Below are 26,535 nucleotides of genomic sequence, written 5' to 3'. Positions count from 1 at the left end.
GGCCAAGGGGTGATAGGTGGAGAGAAGAGGTTCCAAACAAAAAGGTAAGGAGGGGAATGCCTGACTGCATTCTCTCATGCTCCTATTCCCTCCTTCCTCTCTCCACCTACCATCTCCTGTCTTTGCCACCCCACAGCCAGCACAATTTAGGGCCCTTTTAAAGTTTATGCTACAGGCCCTGCAATATTTTAATCCATCACTGGCTTCATGCACTTCTTTATGACCTTATGTCATTGGACTCTCAATTATTTTGTACTGAGATCACAAACAGCTGTGCGACACCAGTGACATGTGGCAAGGAATGAAGACTATAAAAGATCACAAGTCAACCTTGCAAGTTAAAACCCATGGTGCCTCCCTTCTGGACAGACTGAATATCTTTTATGCAAAGTTTGATGAGAAGAACAGGATGACGCCAAAGAAAACACCATGTCCCCCTAATGAATGGGCCCCATGCATAGCTGTGGCTGAGGTTAGGAGAGTTCTATCCCAGATGAACTCACACAAGGCAATGAGACTAGACAATATACCTGGCCAGGTACAGAAGAACTGCACAGATCTATTGATGGAGATCTTTACGGACATCTTCAACATCTCACTGCATCAGTCAGTCATCCCTGCAGGATTCGAGAGAGTCACCATCATCCAGGTACCCAAGTAACAGTAACAGTCCTCAATGACTACCGCCCTGTGGCATGACCTTCACCATTAAGAAGTGCTTCGAGCGTCTGGTGATGAGAGACTGGACCCATTTCAATCTGCTTATAGAAGAAACTGTTCCACTGACGATGCAATAACTTTGTCCCTTCACTCCATCCTGACCCTCCTGGAGAATGACACCTCAAACACCAGGCTGCTGTTCAACTCCAGCTCAGGGTTTAATACGATCATTCCACAAAGGTGGGTGGAGAAGCTGTCCTCGCTGGAACTCAACACCCTCTCTGTAAGAGGATTCTTGACTTCCTAATGGAAAGATCACAGTCTGTCCATGTCAGTAGCAGAATATTGAGCACCATCACACTGACCACTAGTGCTACTAACACCACTCCACATGAAAGCCTCTTTGCTTTCCCTAGGAGGTCAGCGAACGGTTCCTCCATCCCTCCTTGGATGGCAACCCAAGGGCCGGTCCTTCTACGGAAGCATGTCAGGGGCCATAAGACGGATCCACTGGTGGAAGTGGTGCACCTCATTCACGCCAACCCCCAATAAGCATTTATGAGGTATCCTGATGGCCACGAGGACACTGTACCGATCCGAGACCTGGCGAGGGCCAGAGACCCCAAAATGGCCCTGCCTGCCGCCAATCAGCCTACAGATCTGATCACACTACACAGAAGCACCATCCTGGAGTCTGAGCCGCCTAGCTTCTCCCCCCGGGAATCCCCCATCCCACCCCAGCCTCTCCCGTGACAACCTCCACCCCCCCCCCCCCCAAAGGAGCAACACACAGACACACCGGCCCCTCCTCAGTCTGGCAGGAGGAGGAAGTCACCGGTGCGACTGAACATCTAGAGAGAGAGTTTGCCTTTTCCCTTTTTTTTTCCTTTTTTCTCTTCTCTCTCTCCCCTTCCTCGTTATTGTTCCCTGTGGTCTCTATTTAAAAAATGGGGGTGAATGTAATGATATGGTTTATTGTATCTACTGGCCAGTACAGGCACGGGCTGGCCCACCTTCCTGATGACATCCTCTCCTAGACTCCTCCCCTGTGACCCAGGCCATAAAAGTCGAGTCACCTCTTCCTTCCCTGCACTTCCCTAGCTTGGACCCGGGCCAGCAAGTCTTGTGTGTAATAAAGCCTATCGTTCCCCTCATTCTTTGTCTCTGTGATTATTGGGGTGACTGGTAGTCCCCAACACTTGTTACATGACAAAAAAACTTGAACTTAGGGACTTTTTAACCACCATTCCAACTCCAGTTTCTTATTAACATCCTCCAACAAACTGCCAATTATTTATTAATGGTCCCCACACCTACCTGTGTTTTATTACCTATTCTCCCCATCCTCTATCATTATCAAATAAAGAGGAATGATGTATTTCATGTTGTAGTGTTTGAAATACACCAAGCATAAATATTGAGAATTTTTTTCCCAAATGTTCTGCAAATAAAATCAACTAACTTTGCAAGTATGAATGACAATAAAGATGGGAAGCAGAGATTCACCAGGGTGTTGTCAGGAATGGAGGAGGTTGTGTTATAGGGAGAGATTGGAGAGATTGGTCCTTATTCCTGAGACATAGTAGCTTGAGTGGTTTATAGAGGTTTATAAAGTTATCAGTGGCATAGGTGGAATGAATGCTGACAGTGTAGATAATTCTAGAACTATAGGGCGTAGGTTTAAAGTGAGATCTGAGATATTTAAGAGGGATCTGTAGGACAAAATGTTTTCTCAGAGGATGGTCCAAATCTTTGACAAGCTGCCAGAGAAAATCGACTTTCAAAAGACATTTGGATAGTCCTGGATAGGAAAGACTCAGAAGGATATGGACCAAATGCAGGCAATTGGGAACTAGCTCAGAATGACAGCATGGTTGGCATGGATGAGTAGGGCCTGTCTGTATTGCCTGACTCTATGTAATTGCATACATTATTGGACAACCTATATGACAGTGTGCAGACTTTTGGCCTTTGGGGTTCCAGGTTATGAACCCAGCAAGGGACAAACTTCTTGACTTCTATTGACGATTCTAGCATAATTGCACCTCGGCAATATTTAGTAAATTGTGAACACAGCTCATAGACTAAAGATTATTCCATCAGATGGAATAATCCTTCCTGTCCACCTCCTTTTATTATATCAAGAATCAAGCTGGCTGATTCAACTACCCACGCCCCAGAAGAAATTCCTGAACTAAGTTCTCCATTGTGAGATATTATTAATACTTCCTCCAATTTTGTTTGATTATGTTTGCTTTTATAGGAGCAAATCACAGACACCAGTATTCACTCCATCAACAACATCTACAAGAGGCAGTGTCTTAAGAAAGCAGCCTCTATCTTCAAAGACCCCCACCACCTAGGCCATGCCCTCGTCACTCTACTACCATTGGGGAAAAAGGTACAGGAGTCTGAAGACGAGGACTCAGTGGCACAAGGACAGCTTCTTCCCCGCTGCCATCAGATTCCTGAATGAATCACAGGTACTACATTTTTTTGTCTTTTTCTTTTCCTTGCACTATTTTATTTTGAAATGTGGTTTACAGAAATGTTTGCACTCTGATGCTGCCACAAAACATGACAAGTTCATGACAATAAATTCTGAATCGAACAAATTCCCACAGTAATTTGTAAAACATGGTAGCACTGTAGTCATGTTACTGGGCTAGTTTGTTCTTTATCACTTTAAGGACTTTGATCAATTAGCAGATCAGGTAGTTTGCTGAAGTAGTCCCTTCATACCTGGCACATAATGAGACTGAAATTCCACATACCATAAAACAGATTTGAGTCGGCTTCATGTTTAATTAGCTGTTACTGAATCATCTAGATTCCAGATCTGCATCTTACCACCTAATCATTTACCTTGCAGCTCTGTATTTTACATCATCATTACCTTATTAAATGTTGCATTATTAAAAAAAATTACAACATGATTACTTTCAAAATATTATACACCAAATGTCCCAATATTGTAATTTATTAATGCACGGGAGGAACAAATTAGACTATTGGGTTATCACTGTAATAAAAAGGTTTCTTGCCATTATCCTTGTGTGATGAGGGATACAAGTCCAAGAAGCAACGAGCCTGAACACAATTTGATTGAGGCAAAGATATTTACTGTATATTTAGACATACAAGTCAAGTCATGAAACCCTAAAAAATTTATCAAAGGTGGGATGGGGGGGGGGGGGGGGTTGACTTATAAGCCAGATATACTTTTGAGGCCTTAAATTCAGTGAAAAAAAAACAGATTGATGTCAATTTGGTCTTTAAGTCGATGCTGGAAGCACCTCCCCACTGCTGCTCCAGGACACCTCCCCACTGTTGGGCACCACCACTACTGCTCCTACCTGGGACCCTGAGATCACAGTCGCCACTCCTGCCTGGTAGGCCAAGGCTCCTGTTCCCGCTGGGAGCACAATGTTGGTGCTTCAGCTCCGAGGGCCATCGCTGCTGCCTGGCAGGCTGAGGTTTCTGCTCCCACCTGGAGCACGACGTCGCCGCTCCAGCTCTGTGGGCCATTGCCGTTGCTGTCTGGAAGGCCAAGATTTTTTTTAACTTACTTAATTTACAGTATAATGTTGTTACTTGAAATTGGTGTTTTGAAAAATTTTGGATTGATCCTGGTAGGCCCGGACCGCCCGAAAAATGTTGGTTGTCTTATATACCAGATAAACCACAAAACCCTTAAAATTAGGCTGAAAAATACGGGTCGACTTATATGCCAGTCGAATTATATGTCGAAATATATGGTATTTACCCGCGGGGAAGTTGCCATGGGAATCACACACATACACACACACACACACACACACACACACACACTCTCTCTCTCACTTAGACAAGGTACTCACAATTAACTCACATTAGGTGCACGGACAATTGGGACTCAGTATAAATCACAGACAACTAAAAACAGTGAAAAGACACAACAAACGGTACCCACCATCCCACGATCTGGTGCAGGCACAGCACCCCAATTAGTAAGGAAAAGTATTTACAGTGATTATTGCAAAGCAGACACAATAGTGATTCTAAGCATCCCCTTGATAAGCCATCAACCCTTTGCCAGCACACATCTTGCAAATGACTCTCCAGCGTCACCCATGGCTCAAAATCTGGAGTGGAGCTCAGGTTTGTCCCCAGGGAAAAGAGAACTAGCTGCTCCACATGATGAACTTTATACAGCAGCCAGCTGGAGGGGCTGGCTGGGATATGCCCAAAATAGGGTAGGCGATTAAGGGAGTCAGTGGCAAGGAGTGTATACATTCAAAGGAGTCAATTGCAAAGTGTGTACTCACCTGTGGGTGGGTTTGACATTGATTGGTAGGTGTGGTGATCTCTGACTAGGTTCCCGCTGGAAGGGTCATGTAACCCTCCATTCTATATTCTGTCCCTTGGAAGTCACAGCATCCCACTTATCAGTCTAAGGACCAATACAGCCCCAGTGGGTGGTTTATGAAGTGACATAAACAGCATATTGAGTGAAACACGAAAGTTTGCAGATGCTGTGTTTGTAGTAAAAGTCACCAAAATGCTGGAGGAACTCAACTGGACTTTCAATGTCCATATAAAGCAAAGATATATTGCTGACGTTTTGGGCCTGAGCTCTTCTTCAAGAAATAAGTCTCCACTTATTTCAGCCACTGCTTATTCCTCAATGTAGTTGATTTGCCAAATCTGGCCTCCTGTACCCCTGCGAATGTGTATTGGGAGACCTATTGGCCAACGCTGGGGTTTGACCACCATCTTGGCCTCATCATGGGTTATTGACCACCCCTTGGCCCTCTGCCCATCGCTGAGTCCCATCTGCTCCCAGGTGCCCACTTTTGTAGTGTGCCCAGGCCGCCAGTGCACCAGAGTTGGTCAGCTCAGGATGAACTTCCGCTGAGGATATCTGTGCAGCTCGGTTGACAGCTGCATTGTGGGAGGCCTTCTTGATGTCTCAGGAGGTGTAGGCATCCACATGATGGACCATGATTTCCTGCCATTGTGCTTCCGTCCAGATAAATTCCCAATGGGTCGACTGGGAATCTCCCATCCTATCTTGGGCCAACCAGACTGCCACGCCATTGGCTACTGTCCAGGAATTAGTGTAGATGTGGGTGGGCCCGATGGTCTCTTTAAGGTTTAAAGGCACAGCCTCCAGTTCGATCTGCTGCCTGGATCCCCCTGCTTGATCTTGCATAAGGGTTTTTTCCCATGGTAGAGTGGAATACTGTGGCTTTCCAGTGCTGTTTTCCACTTTTCCAGCAGCTGGTACCATCAGTTAACCAAACCTGGCCCTGCTCCTCCAGGGTTAGGTTATCAAATGGCTTGCCCCACATAATGGGGGAAGGGTGGATGGTGGGCACTTTAGGGTCAGGACCATTGTTGAGGGACAGGGATAAGACCTGTTATGAAGGTGGCTCAATTTCTTGGGTCCTGCCTCAGTACGATCTGCAATGTACCATTTCCATTTGACAATGGATGACCATCTGGCACAGCCCTCCCTGTGGGTGGCATCTGCAAACTTAACCTAGCATGATGAGGAGATGATGACTGAGTATGACTGGCTTGACAGTGGTTGGCAGTCTCAGGGAGTGTCCTGGTCCAGAAGCTGAGCGGGACTCATTGGGCCCTCAGCAATTGCCAGAGGCTCTATTCTGCCACCGTGTTGGTTGTAGAGACTTGCAGCTCAAATGGCACCCCACTTTGTGGGGGGCTAGAGGGAGTGCTTGTTCCTCTGCTTGCTTGGCTATCTCAAACACCATTGGAATGTGGACTTCTTTCAGGAGACGCTTTACAGAAGTCAACATGGTCAAATGTGGTATGTGCTGGCATTAATAGTCTAGTAACCCTACAAATCATTGCACACCACCCTTTTTTGTAGACACCGTCATACCATGGATTTTATTTTTTGTGGTGGCCAGGATATCCGTCTGGATCCCTAGGAAGATGACTGCTGACTGGGGTCTTACAGTTTGTCAGGTTTGATGATCCACCCTTGCGCCTGAGGGGAGGTGATTAACATGTCCAGGGCTTGTGTCACTGCCTCCTCCGATTGCCCCTGTAGAAGTACATCATCTATTTAGTGGTCTAGGGACACGTGAGGATTGAGTTTAATACTTTGTAAGACCCTGGCTGTCAATCGTGGCACAGTGTGGGGCTGTGGATGTAGTCTTGGGGCATGTCGACAGCTGCTGCCATTGGCTGCTCTGCACCTGCTGCAATTGCATTACAGTCACCGAACTCGCAACAACACACTGCGCATGTGCAAGCACCGCAAGGGTGCGTTAGTCAAATCAAGTATTGACAGGGAGAAGACGCCATGCTGTGGGCTCTCTCTCTCTCTCTCTCTCTCTCTCTCTCTCTCTCTCTCTCTCTCTCTCTCTCTCTTTCTCTACTATGTTTAGCATGTGTTCAATAAAGTCTTTTGTATAGTTTACCTTATTGTCAACTCAACTCATTATTAAGCACACAATAACAAATGTGGTATCAGAAGTGGGATCAAGTGCATCCCAAGCCTGAAGCCTTCCAATCGTAAATCAGTCACAGTGAGTAACCACAATCACGTTTTACACAGTCACCATCATGGCGGACTGATTCAGACGGCCCAACCCACTTACGTTTGATGGAAATGTAGCTGAGAACTGGTGCATTTTCAATCAGGAATACAACATATTTATAGCAGCAGCACATAGCGACAAGTCTGCCCACACCAGGGTGTACATTCTGTTAAATTTGGCAGGCCCGGAAGCCATTGAAAAGGAAAGGTTGTTTGTATACGTGGGTGAAGTACAAGATGGGAACCTTGTTACCAGCTTGGCTGAGTCAAAAGAGGACTCCAAATGTTTAAAGGTAACAATGAGGCCTTCGTATCCATGGTATTCAATAGCAAGATGATGAAGATGAAAGTCAACACTGGGGCCAAATGAAATGTCATGTCACTGAAGACATTTAACTGGTTGAGAAAAATGGAACAAGTCAAACTGTGCATCGTCTACAAGCCTAGGGCCTTACGAAGGCAGCAAAATCCAGACTAAAGGCTGCAGTGTTTCGTACAAGGACAGCTCCAAGAGCTAACCTTCTTAGTGGTCCGTGAGGAACTCATTCCTCTGCTAGGCCTGGACATGGGGCTTGTTTCCTTCAGCATGGAGGTCCATCAGATAAGTCCCTCCAAGGACGACTTCTCACAGAAATTTTTTTCAGAGTACAGCGAACTTTTCAAAGATGAGCCGGGGAGGCTGCCAGTGACATACTCTATGCGGATCGACCTAGAGGTAAGACCTGTAGTCTGGCAGTGCACTGTATTCCAGTAGTAATGAAGGATAAGGTCAAGATCGAGCTGGACAGAATGCAGGACTTGCACATCATCACTCCTGTCTCAGAACCAACCGAATGAGTGTCCTCCATAGTGGCTGCCAAGTGAAATGACAGACAGGGGATCCGAATTTGTATAAATCCATGAGACCTCAACACAACCCTGAAAAGACCACATCACCCCATGCACAATGTAGAGGAAGTTGCTGCACAGATGGCTGGTGCAATGGTATTCTCAGTCCTGGATGCAAAGAACTTGTTCTGGCAGGTCTCTCTTGACTACTCCTTGTTGTTACTGACCACGTTCAGCACTGCATTTGGTCAGTATAGGTTCCTGAGGATGTTATTTGGCATCCATTCGGCTAGTGAGGTGTTCCAAAGGTCCATAGAACAAATTTTCGCCAGATATCCCTGTGTTATCATAGTATACGACATACTAGTAGGTGGCAAAACACAAGAAAGCCACAACACCAACCTAAGGAAGGTGCTCGACCAGGCACAGGAAGTAAACCTGCAGCTCAACCCCTACAAATGCAGGTTCCACCTAAATCAAGTCAGCTATGTGGGCCTCGTGTTCACCAGCAATGGCTTGAAGGCAGACCCTTTCAAAACGAAGGCCATCAGTGAAATGCTGGTGCCAGTGGACATGGTTGCTCTGCAACAGTTCCTGGGCATGGTGAACTACTGGGGCAAGTTCATCCCCAACTCCAGTGAGCTGACAGACCCAGTCAGACAGTTGACCCATAGAGATGCCGAATGGACCTGGTGTGAACAACAATAAAATGCCTGTGATGCCCTAAAGAAACACTTGTCCTGCCCTCCAGTCCTCATCTCCTACGATGGATGTAGACTGGTGAAGCTAACCAGTGATGCCTCATAGTACGACCTAGGGGAAGTATGCCTTCAATATGGAAGACCAGTGGCATTCACTTCCAGGTCACTTATTGACATAGGAACAAGGTATGCTCAGATTGAAAAAGAGGTATTGAAGGTGGTTTTCACCTGCTCAAAATTCAATGACTATGTCTATGGCAGGCTGGTCATCATAGAAACTGACCACTTACCTCACGTGACCATAATAAATAAGCCAATTCATGCAGCACTGGCAAGACTGCAGTGTATGATACTCAGGCTCCAAAAATACCACATTACCCTAGTACACAAATATGGCAAATCCACGGTCCAGCAGGTCAAGGAAGAGGACACTTTTGATGTGATGATGGTAACTCGTATATCCTTGGCCTAACTGGATGAACTAAGAAAGCACACGGCAGGGTATGGAACCATTAACACCTTGGGCACCTTTAAGGGAGACTGGCCGGCCAAGCCTGCCACCAACGGAGCAACCCTTCTTTGCTTACCACAATGAACTGCTTATTGATGAAGGGGTAATCATGAAGGGCCAAATGGCAGTCATCCCCAGCACACGACAGAATACATACATGAAGATCCTGCACAGAGGGCAGAGCAGAGATGCAGAGCAAGGAACAGTGTCTTCTGACCAGGAATGACAGAGAACATAAATGAAGAGGTGTAGTCCTGGTCGGTGTGTAACACTACCAAGCCACACCAGCAGAAAGCCACTGTAGCTACACCCAGTACCTGACCTACCCTGGTTGACCATCCCTACCAACATCTTTGAATGGTGGAGCCAGAAGTACCTAGTACTAATAGACTCATATTCAGGCTAGTCTGAGATAGACCTGCTCCGGGACACAATTTCTGTGGGTGTCATCACCAAATTAAAATGGCACTTTTTGGTACATGGGGCACCTCACACACTTCTCTTGGACAATGGCAGACAGTTCACCAGCCAGAGGTTCTGTGACTTTGCAACAGCATGAGACTTCATCCGCATCCCAGAGTATTCACAATCAAACTGTTGGCTGAAAGACTGGTGAGAAATGCCAAGCAGCTAATGGAGAAGTTCCACAGAGAGATATCCACAGACATCTTCCTCACCTACTGAACTTAACAAACGTCCCTTGCGACGCCACCCTGGGCTCACCAGTGCAACAGTTAATGTTGAGGCAGACCAGGACTACCCTACCAGTGACAAGGAGACTTCTGGAGCTCCAAGCAAAAGGCACGCAAGATGTCAAGGCCTAGCTGCTAAAAAGAAGGCTGGCACAAAAAAAAAGTTACCACAAAACCAGCTGACCACTCGTGCCATTGACCATAAGTCTGCATACTTCACAAGGTTATGACTGCCCGGGTATAGTAGAAATGAGCTGCCAAGAACCCAGGTCATACCTGGGTCAGTCAAAGGGGAAAGTATACAGGAGGAACAGATGACACATCCTCCCAGTAAGAGGGCCACCCCCATGAAAAACCAGCGCAGACAAATTGGCATTTGTGGATTTGGAATGTGAGCCTGGGATTGACGAGCCCCCACCGCCCCGGTAACCACAGGAGAGGGGATGGATGATAACCCTGAGACTATGGTCAGTAAAGGCAATCAGGACAAGGTGTCCCAAGCTTCCACATCAGCAGAGGGCTATTACAAGACACGTGCTGGGCATGTCTGTAAGCCCAACCCAAAATACTGAGTCTGAACTGGGTTGAATGTATATATTGTTGCACTAGTGAAAGGTATATATTCACTATGACATCTGGGGGGTTGCTCAAGAAAGGGAATGTAGACAGTCGTTGCCATCAGCTGCTCTGAACCCGCTGCAATTGTATTGCTGCCACTGTACTCTCATCAGTGCGTTATGCATGTGCGAGCACCACGAGGATGCGTTAATTGAATTGAGTATTTTGGCAGGGAGCAGGTGCCACGCTGTGATCTCTCTCTCTCTCTCTCTCTCTCTCTCTCTCTCTCTCTCTCTCTCTCTCTTTCTCTCTCTCTTTTTCTCTGTACCATGTCTAGAATGTTTGGTTGTGTTCAGTAAAGTCTTTAGTTTACCTCACCATCGACTCGACTTGTTATTAAGCAGATAATAATGAACAGGGCAGACAGCAAAAGGTGTACTGGTGTCCCTCCCAGGTGAAAGTGAATTGGTCCTGTGACTCAGGGCTGAGGGGGATGGAGAAAGCATTTACCAAGTCCTCTACATCATACCTCCTGTCCCCCATATCACTATATCGGAGACTGCTGCAATGAGGTAGGGGATCAACTGCCAGTAGTCAATAGTCATGCACTATGTGCCATTAATTTTTGCACAGGTCACACTGGGTTGTTGTATTGGGACACAGCAGGTCATATGACCCCTCTCCTGCAACAAGGCATCTATGGACTCCCTTATTTCCTTGGTTCCCCCAGGCACTCGATATTGCAAATCGCTAACTACTCTTGACAGGAGTGGGACCACAATTAGTACCCACTAGGCCACCCTGACCACTATTGAGGCACAGGCCACTTTGAAAGTAAATTTTCCCCTGATTGTCTATAGGGACTGACCATTGAGTATGTTCATCGCTTGGATGCACTCTGAGGATGCTACGATCAGGACAATTATTGATTGATTTATTATTGATCGCTCAGCACCAATGGGCACTCAGTGGGTGACTTCCCTAGTGGGGATGGTAGACTGCTCTAATCCCTTGATGGCGGCCTGTAGTGTGGTTACTGGGAATAATGGTGTGTTCCATACATCTCTGAATATTCCCAATGTACTGCAATGGGGATATAGGGCCTCAGGCCTCCCGGTCAGGAAAGGGCTGCTGAATAAACTCAATGGGAGCCATGGCTATACCTTTATGTCAGCAGAGTGGAGGCTCACCACCCCGTGGTGAACCCCTGCTGCAGCTGCATCTAGGCCACATAGAACAATACAGCATAGTACAGACTGAACCTTATAATCCTGTAATCCTCTATTCTTCTTCCATCCATGTGCCTGTCTAAGAGTCTCTTAAATGGCCCTAATGTTTCAGCTTCCACCACCATCTCTGGCAAGGTATTTCAGGCACCCACAACTCTCTGCATAAAAAAATAACCCTGATGTCTCCCCTAAACTTCCCTCCCTTCATTTTGTACATATGTCCTCTGGCGTTTGCTATTCCTGCACTGGCTACCCTGCTCGTGAGGCATGACCCTCCCTTCACAAAGCCATGCTGACTATCCTTCACTAGACAGTACTTCTGCAATGCTCATAGATCCTATCCTTAAGAATCTTCTCCAATAGTGTATATATAGGTCAACACAACATTGAGGGCCGAAGGTTCTAGTTTGCAGACCATTGATGTAAGTCTCACTGAATGATAATTCCCAAGATTCTCTCCATTATCTTTTATTAAACAATTATCTTTGACATTCTATGTAATTTGTCATTTCAGCAGTGAGTCCATGGGTGGGGGAGGGTTTGGGAAGGGGCTGAGGGCAGGCAAGGTGAACCCATGCCTTTGGGAGTGGAGGCCTCTTCTCCTGGCTTCCCTCCCCACTGCTCTTTCCAAAACGTGTAGAGATAGGAAGTGGAGATCCCATTTATTTGGTTCCGGTGCTTACAAGCCTATACAATAGCTCCACGGATAGACCCTTGGAGGGTCTGGTCCACTGGCTTATTTCCACTTTGTGGACTCAGTCAGGGGCTCTGTGCTCCATGTAAACAATTCCCTCCAGCAGGTGAATGGCTTCTCTCTGTCCTCCTGGCTGGAGCAAACAGTGGTCACTAAGACTAGCGTAGGGGTGACCCAGGAGCTGTCAGGAAAGTCGTGGTCAAGGAGCCCTAGTAGAGCCCAATGATCAAAGCCCACTCCCTGATGGCTCTCATCAATTCATCTACTGTGCTCCACTCTGCCCAGGACTGCAGATCACATTCTAACAGGAAGGGGTACATGGCCTGGACCACCACTATCAGACGATCCCAAAGGGATGTGCCTTGCCCAAATGCCTCTGATGGCACATGCAGGACATTGTTTACTGCCTGTTAGTGAGATTGCCCCACAAGGATGCCTGCTTCCCTATGGGACAGTCTCACCCAAGCACCACCCTCAGCCACATGGCCAGGGTCTCTCCCGACCATTGCCTATAGTGATTCCCCAATCCACTCAGCTCTTTGGCTGAATACTCCCTGATTTTGGTGATCTATCAAGGGCCATAGGCTTGGTTACCCACAGCTTCCCAACCCTCCTCCCTTTCCCCATACATATGGGCTGGTAGGGTATCTCCATGTTGGGTCAGAGATCACGTGGCCATTGGTCTGTCATACAGGGGATCAGGTGCATAGTGGGAAGGATGTGTGCAGCATTGTTCAGCATCCTCACTCTCATTGCTGTCTATCCAAATGCCCCCATGCCCTTGCCATATCATGGTGTGGCATGCACCCTATTTCTTTCTCTTTCTATTCAGATTCTGTGCCCTGGTGGAACAATGCTTCACTACCCTTTTAAATGGGCAATTTCCTGTTCTCTTTGTTTCTCGAACTCATGCTGATGCTTCAGAAGGGCTGACAGCAGTGAAAGAGAAATCCTCTGGCTCCCCTTACTTCCTGGGAACCCCAATTTCTTGAGGAGGGACCCCACACAGTGTCCACTTTTCTCCTTGCGGTGGTCTAAGTGATCAGGTCAGTCTACTGGTCTACTGTGTCTAGCCAGAAGCCTCGCTAGCCTATCAAACCTCACACTGTTGTTAGTCCACCCTGGGACATTATCCTTATGGAGAGTGGACCCCTTTACAATTCCAAAACATCTCCCATGGATGTGTGCTCAGCTGAGACGCCTTACCCTGCTCACAGTGCCAAATATGTTGAGGGATACAAGTTCAGAAGGTCCGAGAACCAATGGAATTTGAGCACAATTCGAAGCAAAGATCTTTATTTACCTGCAAGAGGAGTTGTTACAGGGATCACACAAACAAACACAGACACGCATGCGTGCGTGCGTGCGCACACACACACACACACACACACCGACAAGCTGCTCACAAGACACTCACATTGGACACAACTAACAACCAGCATTCACTGCTAGTTGTGGATAGTTAAATATGGTGAAAAGCCACAACAAATGGTACCTGCTACCCCTCAATCTTGTGCAGGCATGGCACCCTGATTAGTTAGGAAAAGTATTTACAGTGATTGTTGCAAAACAGGCACATTCGGGATTCTAGGTATGCACCTCAATAAGCCCCAACCCTTGACCAGCAGACACCTTGCAATTGGCTCTCTAGTGTCGCCCATAGCTCTTAACCTGGAATGGAGCTTGGGTTCATTCCCAGGGGAAAAGAGAATGAGCTGCTCCATATCTTGGACTTTATACAGCAGCTGGCTGGAGGGGCCAGCTCATGTATGCCCAAAATAGGACTGACAATTAAGGGAGCCAGTGGCGAGATGTGTATACATTCAAAGGAGCCAATTGCAAGGCTTGTGCTCACCTCTAGGTGGGATTGACATTGAATGGCAGGTGTGGTGATGTCCAACTAGGTTCCCACTGGAAGGGTCACATGGCCCTCTATGCTACACCCAGGCAGCGCTGCCATTGGTGCAGATCCGTGAGAGCTGAGTGTGGAGACACAATGCTGCTCCAAAAGATTCAACTGCCTGGTCCTAATGCTCTGTACATGCTTTAAAAGAACTGCTAATGGAGCAGATGATGTTTCTAAACCCTGGGAGCAGCGGATTGGTGCAGGGCACCAGAAATGGGCACCATTGAGAAGGAGAAGTGGAGAGATGACACTACAGGGAAGGTGACCATGGCAGCAGATCAGCGAGGGGGGATCAGTGGGTGAGGGACCCACACAGGCTATGGGTGACTTGAGTTTGGTGGACCTGGATGAGGTCTGTGATGATGGAGATTTGTTCAGGGGTACCAGATATTGGAGTCAGGTTTGAGAGGTTGCAGAGAAGAAGAAAGGCCTTAGGTGCTGAACATGTCAAAAGTCTGAATCTGGAGCCCATGATGCTGATGAATCCAACAGGAGTCTGTACAGCTGCAAGAGCACTGGAGGTGAATTTGGTGACCCTGAAAAGACCCTCTTATGCTTCTCTTTCTCTCTTACTGTAAGGGGTGCCAGACAACACTACTGGCAACTCTTTGTCAGCCTTATGTCAGGCTGAAGACAATTTTGTGTAGTATCATATGTTCTGTGTACTATTACATGACATAAAGGAATCTTGAAGCTTGAACCTTAGTCACCTAATTATCTGTTTCTCCCCAGAAACCTCATACTGAAGCACATCAACTTCCACAAATACATAGGCAATTCCTAGTTTTGCCCCTCCATGATTCCCTTTAGTCTAATTTGTTTCCCCAGTAACTGTCTGGGACGGAAATAGATTATCCACAATATTGGTGTCATATTTAACCTCCCAGTTGAGTTTTGAGTTACCCATCATTTACAAGGACCTCCAGTTTGAGTGAAGGAGTAGCTAACTCTTCTCTTAATTTGCACATTATATTTGAGGATGTGGAAGTTGCCACTTCTTCTTTCCCTTGTAAAAATCCACTTTGAAATGCAGTCTTTAACCCTCAGTTTCCAGACTCCAAAATTCTTACCTTTCCAGTCCTGCCAATTGGTAAAATGTCCTCCTACTAACATTACTTTTTTTTAGATTTGGCAAGACAGTGCTGCTTGACTAAGAGTATATGGACTGTTAAATTATTTAAATCTCACGTATGACAAAACCTTTAAATTACAGTTCTGATTCAATTTTAATCCTACAGGTATGTTGATAAATAATGTTAGTTAGTCATAGACTAGCTTGGGAGATATTCTTTTAGTCAAATCTGCTTATTTTAGTGGTACATTCCTTATAATTGAATAAATACCATATGCAAATAATGTAGCCACTCACCCACTATTATTCAATTGGATTTTTTTCTGCCTTCATTAAAATTTGGCAATATTAACGTATCAAATCAAAATATTAGTGCGGTTTCTGTAGATGGTTTTCTCTAACGAATTGGATGAACTTCAAAAGTGTAAAGAGAACAAACAATGACCTGAAGGCAAGTCACCATCTTGCGAGCCTCTTACCCTTTGCCAGACTGTCTTCATGTTGCCATTGCTCGGTATTGATTGGGCTTGTTCATTTTTGCTTACCTCGAGTGGCCATTCACATAATTTAAATTGTCCTGTGGCATCCCCCCTTCCCCTAACACACACACAGCTCCATACAAAGATGATGTTTCAAATGATATCAAAGACCAGAATTTTCAGGCGAACAACGCGGCATTTGGCAGATTACCAGATGCAGTAACCAAATAAATACAGCACAGACATCCAAAAATGTCCTCTATTTTTGTTTCTCACAACCGAAAACTCACTACAAAAAGGCATAACTCTATATGCCTCGAATACAAGTCATTTTAGATTTACTAATGAAAATGTGATTAGCCAAATCGAGATTGTCAAGTCGCCACTCGTTATCAGAGGCGAACCTATTGGATAACACATTACTACAGTTAATATCGCTATCTTGCAATAATCTTCTGACCTGTAGGATTTTTCTGCTCATCGGCTGTACAGTAGAACTGCGAGGCTCATTTTATTTACTGATTACGCGATAGCTGTTTGTTTACAAAGCTGCATTCTTGTTTGTCCCCTTGGACTGGAAGCAGTGAGAAAGGAAATGTGCCAATGACGGATATCACAAGCTATCGGCAGTTGTTCTCCTCCTTAAGAGAGCGGTCGCTGACAGTTTCGACCCCACGACCCCTTAGTTCTTGAGCCAAATAGTCAAAAGCATTTCCCCTTTTCTTCGAGGAGTCAAGAATTGACATAATTTCGGTATTGGCCTCTGCATCCAAAACAAGACCACATGCTCCAGACTAAAGCGAGCAGATTCCGAGTGGAAGAATCAACACTGCAGTAATATTTAAGTTGGCAGATCAACCAGTTTTTGTTAGGATTTTAACTTACTTCTTTATTCGTTGACACTTCTACAACAGGAAGCACGACGCGTAACGTATGACGCGGGGTGGTGGGGTGAAATTAGATGTATCCAAATAGTTGTTTTCAATCATTTATACTTTAAAATCAAATTATACACTGAAAAAGTGTACATCTGAAATGGAAAGTCAAGGAACAGAGTGGATGGAGTGAAAATATTTAAACAGGACAAAAAAGGAAAAACAATTCGCAAATATGTAACGTTTTAAACAATATATATATAATTGTAGAAAATGATATTTCAATTAATCTCTTGGCTTCGATGCTGAGAAAATTAAGGCATATCACGGGACATTGTCCTTAATTATAAGCTTACGAATATCTTACAGTATAGGCCTTCAGTAGCATCTCCAGGCTTTCATTATGGGCATGTAAACATGTTTGTCACCTTCATATTGCAACAGTATTCATATTACCATATTTCGTATCGCTTTCATGGTGATTAACCTATCTTTTAATTTTAGACGGCACATTTTGCTGCGATATTCTGATCTTGCTTCCTTATAGATATTTTAAATGATACTTTTGTACGAAATTGATTATGTTTTGAATAAATTGCGACCGAGACTTTTTCCTCCAGTGCTCTCATCAGTCTGTACCCATTCTTGTATATATATGGCATATATATTTTTTCACAATCCAGGAATAACCCTTTGGAATTTATTTAACTAAACTGATAGAGTTTGCGTGTATACGGATACTTCAATAGCATGTTAACTTGTCATCTTCCGCAATAGTTTCCATCACGTTATGAGTCTTTTTTTCAATGCATTCAAAAGTGACGTGCTCCTAGTTTTAGCAAATGGGATGTTTTAGTATTTTCGTTAGTATTTAAGTATGTTTGAATATAAAATGTAATTGTAAGTGAAATCCCTTATTTTAAAATGTCGATTTATAAAGTATATAATGCACTGTATTGCAAACTGTGGTGTGGAAAAGATCTCAATTTATCATGGTGGTTTCTTCCTTGCGCCACAGAAGATGTGGCTTTATCAATTAAAACAGTATTGTTCAAATACACCAAAAAAAAGTTAAATTTAGACATTCAGCATGGTAACAGGCCCTTTCGGCTCACGAGTTCGTGCCGCTCAATTTACATCCACTAACCTACACCCCAGGTACGTTTTGAAAGGTGGGAGAAAACGGAACCCCCGGGGTAAAGCCACGCAGACACAAGGAGAACGTACAAACTCCTGAGAGATAGCGCGGGATTCGAACCTGTCCCGATCGCTGGCGCTGTAAAAAGGCTTTGCGCTTACCGCCACGGCATTCGGTAATGTTGCTAAATTACCAAAAGTTCATCAGAATAATTTATTCCATACATAATTCATGTTCAACGACACCCTCTATTAATTCATTCAGAACTTTTATTAAGACATTTTATTGCATGGGCGCCTCACTACATATGGATGTGTCGAGGAAGCAAGATGTCATTAAATTTTAAAGCTTCCTGTAATCTGTCACAGCAATGAAATAAATTAATTCGGGAAATGTTACTACATTCACAGCATTAATATAGGTAACCCTTTACACTCACCAGTAAGTATTTATTGGAACGAAGGAGAGGTTAAATCTTTTGTAATTTATGAAGGCAATATTTGATACAACAAAGGGTTCGAAAGCAAATGCAATATTTACATTGAGTAAATAGAAAACTTATAATTTAGTTAAACAAAAATAAACACGTTAAATAATGTTTACCAACTGCATTTCTGCATTCACACATGGTATGAGGCGGTAAGCAATACTTAAATGACGTCAAATGAAAATTAAAGGTACAAAAAAATGAAACAAACACAATGCGCTAGTCGATTTTAAAAATGAAGAAACGTGGTCGTTTATGAAAATATGCAAACCACCATGTTCAACAGCTGAGGGAAGGCACAGAACATTTGCGACATTTGCAAATTATCCCCCCGTATAAGCTTGATTGTTTAATGTGATTTTTTTATGTCAAAAGCTGCACTGCCACGTTAAACTTTGACATTATTAAACATTAACGTATGATGAAACATAATCTATATTAATACTGATTAACAACAAATAAAATGAATTTAGTACGAATCCGTGAAAACACACGTTTCTAAAAATATATTGAAATAGCAACAACGCCCTCTCTTCCCAAGTATTAAAACATATGGAATTACAACTGAAAGTCAATGAAGTCAGACAAAAAATTTACAATTCGCTCCTGCTTTTTGCCCTACTCCAATAAATTTTGTTCCATCCATTGCATAGTCTCTGTTCTCTTGTACATCTGGGCGAGCTCATATGGAGTCTGTCCTTTTTCATTTTTAAGTGTGAGGTTAGATATCTTTGCTAAAAATATAACCACATCGGTGTGACCTTCTTGCGCGGCAAGGTGTATGGGGAGATTGCCCTCAGAATTTTCAATATTAACGTTAGCTCCAAAGTCCACTAAGGTTTTCAGAGTGTCCACGAAGCCTTCCCTGGCCGCATCGTGAGCTGCTGTGAATCCGAGGTGATCTTGCTGGTTTGGTTGAGCTCCTGCTTTCAGCAACGAATTGGCTATGACACTGTGACCCATTTGCATGACCTGGCAGATAGAAAGGAGGGCAATAATATGCACATCTCAAAGCAGTACATGACAAGATAAATAGTGCTGAGAATTCTCTCTGAAACCTTAAAATATCAAATAATACAAAATGTGTAAACTATGAAAAGTCTGAAAAACAAATATTCATTTTGAATCAATTGTTTTCTTTACTTGGGTGGGCGCACAGCAGAGTCCAACGTCATAGAGTCCAGATTCAACACTTCCAATTCATCCTGCTAACACTTTTGCCAACTATTGTTTAAAAATAGTGAAATAATGTCTATCTTTTCATTGAAATATTTCAAACTAAAATATTCCCTACGATCACAAACTAGGACAAAGAACGTGATGTTTTTAACATAACACATTTGGTTATTTGCCTTGACATTATTTTTTTCAATTAAAACGCTTGCTATAGTTTTGATATTATGGCTGTTTAGTTAAAACGCGATTTGAGGTTAACCACAATGTTTCAAGAGCAAAACAGTGATCATGTATACAAACAATTACCTCTTATTTTTAATTCCATTAAACAAGATTTTTGTGTGCAGAAATTTAGAAAAGGAAAACAAATAACCGTCACATGATGAATACAGGACCAATCATTGGGCCTGGACTGTTGCGGTGTAAAATGAAATTCAAGAGGTTGGGATATATTACAAAATATATTAACTGTGACTCCAACCTCAGAATTTTACAGTAATTCTATAATGAAAAATAAAAATAACGCCTCAATTTTATTTTTATTTATTTATTTGCATAGTGACTCCTTTAAAATATTAGTTTATTTAAAATGAAATGTCACACAAGGTAATTGTGCATCATAAATTAAAATAAAGAAATGTAAATGATTTATTCTATAACTGGTGTCATATAACTGAAAGCGTGAACTATTGTTATTGAATTTCATGTTTTATAAGAGGAAGATATGATTTCATAAGATATTTGCAGATAGCTTGAAGTATTATTTAACTGTTTTATTTTTAATGTGGATAACATATGGGATCAACAAACTGCTTTCAATTCAATATTACATCTGCTTTTAAGCACTTTCTTTGTAATCAAAAGGACTCAATTCAAATCCACGTTATAAAAATATCTTTGATTTCGTCAAATATTGTAGTTTATTGGATGGAAGTTAAATATCATTTAAATATATAAGTCGTGTTTATCGTTAAGCTTAATATTAAAAATAAAGATGATGGCTGAAGTGCTTTGTGAATTTCTGAGGGGGGATATCAATTCCCACAATTGTTAAATGCAGCAAATTACTTAATTATACTAATTACACTAGCTTCAAATGTTTTCCAAAATTGTTATCACCTAATGATCCTGAATTAATTAAATACAACTGAAATTTGCACACAGATAGTTAATTAGGCAATCTTCGAATGCATTCACAGATGATCAAGGAATGATATAATGTGACTATAATGGAAAGGCACATTTATACATTTTCATGTAAAATAAGCTACCTTTACATTACTATTTGTCAATCCATAAACGTTAATAATACCTTTCTATGCAGTGGCGAAAATAGAGTCGCTAAATTGTACTTATTTATAGAAAAAAAATCAGTTGATTTGCTTTTTCATAGGTTATGTGAGAAACCTATTACTTTTGTACAAAAGGACCTTCATCACACTTCAATCGGCAGCGTTGTATTTTTTTGCTTATGCTGCAGTCACAAAATTTGCAAACATAAACCCACCGTGATCACCCAGAATACTGGCATAAACCCACCGTGATCACCCAGAATACTGACATAAACCCACCGTGATCACCCAGAATACTGGCATAAACCCACCGTGATCACCCAGAATACTGGCATAAACCCACCGTGATCACCTAGAATACTGGCATAAACCCACCGTGACCACCTAGAATACTGGCATAAACCCACCGTGATCACCTAGAATACTGGCATAAACCCACCGTGATCACCTAGAATACTGGCATAAACCCACCGTGATCACCTAGAATACTGGCATAAACCCACCGTGATCACCCAGAATACTGGCATAAACCCACCGTGATCACCCAGAATACTGGCATAAACCCACCGTGATCACCTAGAATACTGGCATAAACCCACCGTGACCACCTAGAATACTGGCATAAACCCACCGTGATCACCTAGAATACTGGCATAAACCCACCGTGATCACCTAGAATACTGGCATAAACCCACCGTGATCACCTAGAATACTGGCATAAACCCACCGTGATCACCCAGAATACTGGCATAAACCCACCGTGATCACCCAGAATACTGGCATAAACCCGCCGTGATCACCTAGAATACTGGCATAAACCCACTGTGATCACCGATGCAAATAAATAAAGGTGCCGTTCCTGATATTCCACGTTGGAACGTCTATCCTTCCCTACTCAATAAAATATGCGCAATAGCTGCCGTGATTCTGATTGTGGTTGGATATCAATAAAACAATACCGTTGAATAATGTTTTGAATTTCTTTCAAGGCGATGAGGCTGGGATTCAAAATGTGAACGATGGAATTTCATATTTTAACAAGTAGAGAGTTCTCACCGTTGGATCAAATTGCATTGTCACCCCAATAAAATGGGTTTTGTTTTCTCCCCACAGAGTCTTATCCAGTAGTTATTTCAGAAATACGTCATTTACAGGACTCACTGCCGTCTGGACCACACTGACGAAATCTAATGGACGTTGTTTTGAAAATATAATGCTCGGAATACGGCACACATTTCCTTCTCAGGAATGAACGTGGCGAAGAAGGTAGGAACAGCTATACCAACCTGAAGAGCAGTTCTGCCAAACTTATTGATTGCGTCTGCATTCACCCCGTTTTCCAGCAAAGAATGAACTTCTTTCGAGTCGCCTTTGGCTGCAGCGCTTGTTAATTTGTCACCAACTGCTCCATCAGTTGTTTCCATCATTCACCCTGAAGAATGTCGAACTCCCCAAAGCAGAAACGCCAGCAGGTACGGTGGAGGCGACGAATCGGCCCCGCTCACTGTACTGTGTACTATTTACTAAGCCGGAGTAATTGATGTGCGATCCCTAGTAATGACGTTGCCCGATCCGCCCCTTTTTCTCATCAACATAATACACGTGATGCCAGTAGGATAGCCCGGTTATCTCAAAGTTATTTCGTCCCGTGCGAGTGGAGAGACATCAAAATGATCAAATGCGATGAACCTTGTCCACGGCTTCGCGGGTATTAAATACTTCACAATTGTGAAATCTTCCGAAATAACATCAGAGTAAATAACAGTTGAGTCGGTTACTGTATCCCCGACACATCCAATCTTCTGCAATTTTCCCGCCCATTTTGTAACTGCTGCTCGGCTGTAAATGAAAGGCTGCTGGCAACTCCGGCTGGTGCCCCGACCCCCGAGCTTCTGGAGGAGGGGGAGGGGGGGGGGTGCTCCGCCTACTCTTTTTGGTCAAATTAAATCCCAGAAGAATGCCACAAAGTCGCTCCGTTCGGAAGAAGCCGAGTCCGTCAGCGTTGACATCTGCAGCCGCGGGCCGGGAAGGCAGTTCATTGCGCTCGTCCTTCCGACGGGAGAGTCGCTGGCTTCAGCTTCGGCGAGAGCCGCCCTTCGCATCCACTCCTGCGAGGTGGTGCCACGAGCGGCCAACTTCCCCGTCAGCCGGCTGGGTGAGAAGACCGTGGCGGTGCCGGAGACGCCAATCCCCGACGGCTGCTCTGCGCCAAAAAACCCCTTATTGACATCATCAAATTTTAAAAGTGAGCGCTCTCCGGCTGCAGCCTGTGCCGCCCACACGACGTCGCAACGGAAACAGCAGCTGCGGCGGAACGCTGAGAGCCGGCAGGCCAGCGCCGAGCCGCGCTCCCGCACCTCCGTCCTCACGCTAACCTTGGCGATGCAAGCTCCCGTTATGTTGCTCACTGATGCAACGTCCACGGAGGGATTTAAAATGGTGCAGGGCGGATCAAAAGAGCCCAATCCCCATTCTCACTCCATTGATCAATCTACTGATTTGCATTTTGGACGCAAAGGTCAAACTAAAGGTTTCTGGTCTCGGACAGTGGTTGTCAAACTTACTCTTTCCACTCGCATCCCCCTTCAAGGGGTCCCCATGCCCCAGAGGTGCGCGCTGTGGGGATGAGTGGAAAGTAAGTTGGGTCTGCATTAAATTGAATCGAGACATACAGCCATTTCATGCCGCCGCCCATTAACCTACCCCGGTAGGGGTTGGAACCGGAACCGGAGACCGTACAAGCTCCTTCCAGACAGCGCGGGATTCGAACCCTCGTCCGATCCCGATCGCTAGCGCTGCTGTCAAGGCGTTGCGCTATCCGCTCCGCCGACCGTCCCGTCCCATGATGTCGCCAAGCGAGCCGTGTTTCCACCATCTGTCTAAAAGGCACTTTCTGGAGCCAAGATGCCATTTTTTTGGATGCGACTCGATGTAAGTCAACGGACCAGTAGGTCCCGTACACACACTGCCAACCACGGGAAAAGGACGAGCCCTGTCACGGGCGGCTGATGAGAACTTGGGGATTCGATGTGTTATGTTGTAAATCACGTCGCCTTTGCGAGTATCGCTGGACTGTTCAAAGAGGCGGCAAGGACTTAAACTTTTAAAGTATTGGATTGTGAATGTTATGTCTTGAGCGTCAGGCGAAGCCCGACTTGGCCCGGATCATCGTGGATCGTGTCTCGCCAATTCGACCCAAACAGATCTGGAGGTTGCTCTCTAATGTCAAAAATGATAAGATGACATGGTGACACTTTAAATAAAAACAGCGCAACATGAAGACGTCATGCCGTAGTTTGACTTTTTCAAACGTTTTATCCTCAAGTATCTTTCTTAATATCTTTAAGGTAATATTTCCTTTGGCACTCCTTCCATATTGAGCAGTTCACCTCAAGGCCTTACTTTTTAAGACAGAAATCGACCAAGCAGCCATTGAGCTGCATGGTGTGACATTCAATATCAGACGGAAATATAATGAAGTGAAGGGAAACCCACAAAGTGTGCTATTTAATTGGACAAGTTTAAAATGTGTGTCCATTTTTAATAATTTTGCATCAATGATTTTGCAGTTGCACCTTTTGGGTTGAGAGTTGTGCACAGAATATAGATTTAGTTTTGGTTTTTGAAGGGTTGCTATGATGTTAAAATGTTCCAATAAAAAATCTATCCATCCTAGCAACTGGATTTCTAAACTGATGATTTAAAAAAAATAGAGCAATTGCTGTGACATGGCATTAGGTTTGGCTCCTTTTATATTTTTTAATGTTTACTCTTGAAATTATTCTCAGAAAATGCTTTCAGGCCAAATTAAAAAAAAATTTTGTTCAAAAAAACAAAATCAGTTTTAATCTTTGGTATCTTTCTCAAATTTAAACTATTGTTTTTTAATAACAAAATGTCAATGACATTGCAAGCTGACCACAGGCAGAATTCTGGAGCAGGATTAAACTGCAAGAGTGGAAAACTGCAAACATCATGCTGTTAAAGAATGAAGTGAAAGCGGGAGAATAAAAGAACTACAGGCCAGTTAATCTGGCATTAGCATTGGATAAAAGGCAAGAGTCCATTTTTAAAGATAATAATAGGACCCAAAGAAAATCATAACACATGACTTCAAGAAAAGGAAATTATGCTTGTTAAATTTAGCAGAGTTCTTTGAGGATGTAATTAGCAGAAAGGATAACAGGAAATCAGTGAATGTTGTGAAAAAGTTTTGAAACAGTTTCACACACATTCACTGATTTCCTGTTAACCTTCTTGCTAAAAAGGTGGTAAAGGTTATATATTTAAAAAAAAGTTTGACTTCTAGGTGGGAAGGGGTGATGTTGGCCACTTCAAGTTGGCTAACTGTGACTAGTGGGATGTCACTGGGATCATGACATTAGTTTCAATTAATTACAATTTATTTTAATAATGAAATTAGTAGCAGCAATAGGCCATATGGCCCCATCAAGCCTGTCCTGCCATTCAGTACGCCTTGATCTCAACTTCACTTCTGTGCTAGTTCCATCTCAATGTTCCCATTTTAAAAAAATGAAAATGAGCTAACTTTAAATAAGTCCAATGATTTAGTTCCCGCAACCTTCTAGGATGGGGAATTCCTGAGATTTGCCATCCTGTACAATACACATCTCAGCTTTAAATGGCCACCCCTATCTTGCAAATATGCCTCCTTGTTTGGGACTCTCTGACTAGTGGAAACATCTCAACATCAATCTTGTCAAGCCTTTGCAGGATCATAAGGCATTTCAACAAGAACTCCAATTTACCATTTCTATTCCTGCTGCATTGCAAGCTAACGTTTTATGTTCCTTGCACAGGAACACCTAGACCTCTCTGTATTCCACTTATTTGCACCTCTCTCTCTATTTAGATGACAGTCTAAATTTTGATTCCTCTTACTGAAGTACGTGACCTCACACTTCCTTACATTAAACTCCATTAACCATTATCTGTATCCTGTTGCAGACACTAAGTATTTTCATCGCAAAATGCACCCTCACCTATTTTTGTGTTATCAGCAAATGTGGGAAGGGACTTGAATCAAAGTTTGCTGTTGAAACAATGATAATTGGAACATTCAATTTTGAGGAAGGCACTAAAAGGTCCACAAGGGAGACTGGCAGATTAAACAGGTGAGTAAATAAATGACAGATGGAGCATCATGTGGGATAATACACGAGGCTGGCCACATTGGTAAGAAGAATAGAAAAGCAAAATATTAAATAAATGGTGTGAGATTAATGGATGTTGAGTGTCAGAGAGATCCAGCTGTTACAGTACAATTTAAAAAAAAAGTGTGCAGTATATAACTAGGAAAGCAAATGCATTATTGGTTTTCTTTGGAAGAAGTATAGAGCATTGAAACATAGAAGTTTGTCTGCAATTTTATAGGGTTTTAGTGGGATTACTGTATATAATTTTGATATCTTAATTTAAAGGGGCATACAGTAATTACCATGGTGGAAATACAACAAAGGTTCTCCAAATTAATTTCTGGAAGGAAGATATTGTTTTATGACATAGAATTGAGTAGATTGGGCCTAAATTCACTTTGTCTTAGAAGAATGAGGGTTGATCACATCAAAACAAGATTCTGAGGTGGGCTGACAGAGTTGATATTGAGAGAATATATCTCCTGGTGGTGAGTTTCAGAATAAGCAATTGCCTATTTAAGACTGAGA

The 26,535-nt window shown here is 43.6% G+C and overlaps 2 protein-coding genes across 12 annotated transcripts in view; both read right to left on the bottom strand.

Annotated features, from left to right (window-relative positions):
* LOC138763819 (serine-rich adhesin for platelets-like) overlaps positions 1-16,760 on the bottom strand; it is a 173,277-nt gene extending 156,517 nt beyond the window's left edge. For 5 of the 11 annotated variants that reach the window (XM_069938595.1, XM_069938596.1, XM_069938598.1 and 2 more), the window contains exons 1-2: positions 16,344-16,759; positions 4,017-4,200 (exon numbers count right to left, since the gene is read on the bottom strand). In XM_069938595.1, the coding sequence (XP_069794696.1) occupies positions 4,017-4,200; positions 16,344-16,364 (205 nt within the window). In that variant the 5' untranslated portion in view covers positions 16,365-16,759. Of the gene's footprint in view, positions 1-4,016; positions 4,201-16,343 lie in introns of all 11 variants that reach the window. The other 6 variants (XM_069938603.1, XM_069938604.1, XM_069938605.1 and 3 more) reach the window with 3 other exon arrangements.
* A 1,387-nt stretch (positions 16,761-18,147) lies between these two features.
* Positions 18,148-23,259, bottom strand: cdkn2c (cyclin-dependent kinase inhibitor 2C (p18, inhibits CDK4)). Its single transcript, XM_069938614.1, has 2 exons — positions 22,138-23,259; positions 18,148-19,355 (listed from the first exon to the last, which is right to left on the bottom strand). The coding sequence occupies exons 1-2, from the start codon at positions 22,276-22,278 to the stop codon at positions 19,002-19,004; spliced, it is 495 nt and encodes a 164-aa protein (XP_069794715.1). The 5' UTR covers positions 22,279-23,259; the 3' UTR covers positions 18,148-19,001.
* Positions 23,260-26,535: the final 3,276 nt, after the last annotated feature.

Source organism: Narcine bancroftii, chromosome 5 (genome assembly GCF_036971445.1).
Source record: "Narcine bancroftii isolate sNarBan1 chromosome 5, sNarBan1.hap1, whole genome shotgun sequence".
NCBI lineage: Eukaryota > Metazoa > Chordata > Chondrichthyes > Torpediniformes > Narcinidae > Narcine > Narcine bancroftii.
The sequence above is the reverse complement of the archived record's forward strand: the minus strand, read 5'-3'. Positions and strand labels throughout refer to the sequence as shown.

What these genes read in the sequence shown, in the direction of transcription:
- cdkn2c (XM_069938614.1), bottom strand. Translation starts at nt 22,278, where the DNA reads ATGATGGAAACAACTGATGGAGCAGTTGGTGACAAATTAACAAGCGCT. An exon ending in TTGGCAGAACTGCTCTTCAG is followed by an intron (nt 19,356 to 22,137) that starts GTTGGTATAGCT and finishes TCTATCTGCCAG; the next exon opens with GTCATGCAAATGGGTCACAG.